The following is a 4,002-nucleotide window of genomic DNA, read 5'->3' on the forward strand; positions in this document are numbered from 1 at the left end:
CCAGTATGGCTGATTTTTTAGATTCGTGAAATATGATTATAGTGATCCCAACTGTATGTACCTTCAATTATTTGTGTACATTGAATTTTGTAGTGAAATTTTGGCCCCTTATCCACGACAGATACCGTGAAAGAGCTCGTAAACTTGGAGAAGAATTCCATGACCAACCTGTCTCGGCAGCGGATCGTCTTTTGTTTTCTTTAGAAAGAGTCTTGAGAAAACCTTATTCACGCAGGTTAGTTTTGTTGTTTTTAATCTTATGAGAAATGTGGCCTCTTGACAGGAAAAGATTGTCTGTTTATTTTTGGCGTTACTCAAATAAAATATTAATGAAATTAACCACGATGGAAGATCTCATCCCAAATCCATTGACTACAAAACAGGTACGAAACCAAGAGCAGCAGTCTGCTCCTCCTCCAACAGAGCAATGCGGACGTGTACTTGTTCTTGCTCGTCCTGCTGACCATTCTCATGGCTGTGTTGATCGCTGTAGGAATTGTCGTCTTCCCAATCATAATGAAGAAGCAGAAAGCCAAGGCGGAGTAGATAAAGAAGAAGATGATGTGGAAAAGTTTGATCCCTACAGTGGGAGAAAGTAAGGATGTCGGATGCATATGACTAGGTATTGTATGTGGAAAGGATGAGATGATTCGTAAGTTTTATATATATATATATATATATATATATATATATATATATATATATATATATATATATATGCGTGTGTGTATGTGAATGTATGTATGTTTGTATATATGTATACATATCTTAAGAATTTGTAATAGATAAAATGGTTTGAAGGATAATAACATTGGCATTTAAAGGATAAGATTTTCCATGAGTATGAAGTAAGCCAATAAATTGCAAGTGTTCAGAAATGTGTTGCAACAGGCTTTTGCAGGTTATGATATTTAAAGATTGTGTCTAAATATTATCCAAGATTGTTTAACATGGTTTGTGGTCAAGATCAATTTGTGAAATTTCATGGATCAAATGATAAGATTTCACTCCTATTCCGATACTCTTCGCACGTCATTTATCACTACCTTTCATGCTTTTAAATCTACTTTTTTTTGTGATTTCCGGACTTTATCTTGTGAGTTATCGTGTACTGTACTGGCATAACTTTAGCATGCATGATTGACGAAAAGGAAATGTTAAGATTTAGCTTTGACTTTTTTATCAATAGTAGAAATGTTTACAGAGGATAGCTGGTCTGCAGCTTTGCCTCATTAAGCCCATAGTTGAATCAAAATCATAAGAACCTGTTTTTTATGAAATTTCCCCAGCCTTATCGTTGCTTTTTATACGTACGTGGCCTCCAAATACTCTGTGTTGTTATTGCACTAAGAAAAAGATATTTGGTAATATGAGAGAGAGAGAGAGAGAGAGAGAGAGAGAGAGAGAGAGAGAGAGAGAGAGAGAGAGAGGGTAAATGAACAGTAAGACTAATTAGAAATGGATAAAGGTCGAGATTATGCGCTTATGATAGAGATTTTGGATACTGATATTAAAGTTTATTTCATCACAATTTTTATTCTTTTGAAAAATTATATTTTTATTTATGAGTTTGCCTATAAGAAGTGTTTTTTTAAGATACTGAAAGGATTTGCTTGAATAACGAAAAGTTGTGGAAATAAGGTACGATTTTGTGAAGCCTTGGAAGTACTGTAGATGGCAATTCTGATTTTATTTATGATGTTATACAATAAAGTTGTATGAAATTCCTTGTAGTTTCTAGTTTGATGTAACTTCATGTTTGTGATCGGAATCAATTACATTTTTTTTTTAATGCATAGGTAAGTATTATATGTTATTTCTGTATGTTTTTCTTTCCTGAGTATTTTTCAACCTCGCCTAATGCCTTGGAATGCACATGATAAAACGATTGTGAATGACCCTGAGAGAGTATGGGGCTCCTGTTGTATAGGACCAGAAAAACAGCCCTTAAAGTAAGTAAAGTAAAGTAAAATAGCCCAATTTGGGTTTATCAAAAGGTATCCTTCCGACTCTAACCCTACTCAAGTAGAGTTTCAAATGGAAATCCGTATAGCCTATCGAGTCTGATATCACCGATTAAGTGTGATACAAGTGATTATTAATGAAAATATCTTAATTCTTTTATATAGGAGAGACTGTCAAACCAACAGTCCGTCGTTTTAAATCATAGTTTCTAAATCTGTCTCTAGGATGCTAGAATTTGGTTTCACAAGGGCAATCATATATTTATTAATCTTTGGTTCTCATTCCATGGCCTTGAGACTCAAGCTCCAGTCTGATACAATCCTAAATGTGTCAGACTATGGATGTTATATTTCAGAAATGCAATGCAAACCATGTGGTCATCTGAAAGTAGATTTATTTATTTATTTATTTATTTATTTTACATCTGGTTGATTCCAAATCCCAGTATTAAAATATTCATACTTTTTTTCATTTTACTGTCCGGTTTATCCAAGAGTTTTACAGTATTTACATGTATTGCCTTATTATCAAAATACTTTCCAAGTGTTGTTAGATATTTAGGACTCCAGGTTATTTTCCCGTGAGCCAATTCCGTAGAAACTTGTTTTACTTTACTTTTACTTTTAGAGGTTTATTTCTCGCCCTCCATCAAACACTAAAGGTCTGTTCAGGCGGGCCTTGGTGTATGAAAAAATAATTCCTTTCCAGTTAATATTTTGCTCTGTATCGTTATCAGTTATTTCGCTAGCATTTGTATTCAGGCTTAATAGTTTTCAGGTCACTATTATAACACTTTCTAAAAAGATAAGTCTTCAGGTTTTTCTTGAAGGCAGCCACATTTGTGCATTCGGCTGTCATTGGCAGCTTCCACAACCGATGGTACAGTCACTCATATTAGTTGAGGGATGTCCGGGTGTTTGAGAGAGATTTCCATTTCACCTCTTTCTGGACGACAAGTGTCTGGGAGCACGAAACAGGTCAAATATTCAGCCATAAGTAGTTGAATATTTGACCGGTTTCGTGCTCACAGACACCTGTCGTCCAGAAAGAAGTGAAATGGAAGATATGATTGTAAAGCCAGCAATTACTTACAAATTTAAGCGGAAAGACAGAGCCCAAACTCTTGTAAATAGCTCTGCTGTGAAGATTGCTCCTGGTCGTACCATTGATCCTGCCCTTCTGTTCCAGCGTTTCCTTGTCGTGTCAAGATCAGGAGATCTTTCCCTTGACGAGGTTTTGACATATGAGCTAAGCCCATATCCTCCAGCCCTCTTTAAGACCAGGAACATTCTTCGAAAAGCAGATAAACCTCTGCTTGCTCAGGCAATGAGAGACCATGTTGCAGGCTTTTCAAGTGAGGCTGTGATTAACTCTAAACCTAAAACAGATTGTTATGTTCTTGATGGAGGCTCATTGCTCCATCGTTTACCATGGAAGAAAGGCGACTCATATTATACAATAGCCGAGTCTTATGCAGACTTCACTGTGAGAAATTATGGACAAGTAACAGTGGTGTTCGATGGATACGGTGAAGGCCCTTCTATAAAAGACAACACACATCTGAGATGAGGCTGCACCCTTAGTTTCACAGCAGAAACAGAGTTTTCAGGCAAAAAGGAGGACTTTCTATCTCGTGACAAAAATAAAACGGACATGATTTCTCTTATCAGCACAGCACTAACTAAAAGGGGATGCCATGTCATTCAGTCACCAGGTTAAGCAGAAGATGATATTGTTAAGGCAACTGTTGAACTATACCATCATCATCACCACAACGTTGGTTGGTGAGGATACAGATTTGCTGATCCTGCTCCTTCATTATACCAGAACAGACAATGAGACCATTTACTTCCGTTCTGGTGCAAGCAAAGTCAAGAGAACACAAAGTAAATTTATTTAACATTAACCTGTTGAAAGAAACTCTAGGAGATGATGTATGCACTAAATTACTCTTTGTACATGCCTACTCAAACTGTGATTCCACTTCAAGGATTTTCGGCATTGGAAAAGTCAGTCTTCCGGAAATTAGTGAAATCT

At 36.2% G+C, this 4,002-nt stretch overlaps 1 protein-coding gene across 1 annotated transcript in view; it reads left to right on the forward strand.

Moving 5' to 3' along the window:
- Window positions 1-673, forward strand: part of LOC137658543 (UDP-glucuronosyltransferase 1A7-like) — an 11,655-nt gene extending 10,982 nt beyond the window's left edge. Inside the window, exons 8-9 of the mRNA XM_068393389.1 lie at window positions 122-235; window positions 384-673. Coding sequence (XP_068249490.1) covers window positions 122-235; window positions 384-546 — 277 coding nt within the window. The 3' untranslated portion in view covers window positions 547-673. The remainder of the gene's footprint in view (window positions 1-121; window positions 236-383) is intronic.
- The last annotated feature ends 3,329 nt before the right edge of the window (window positions 674-4,002 follow it).

Source organism: Palaemon carinicauda, chromosome 19 (assembly GCF_036898095.1).
Source record: "Palaemon carinicauda isolate YSFRI2023 chromosome 19, ASM3689809v2, whole genome shotgun sequence".
NCBI lineage: Eukaryota > Metazoa > Arthropoda > Malacostraca > Decapoda > Palaemonidae > Palaemon > Palaemon carinicauda.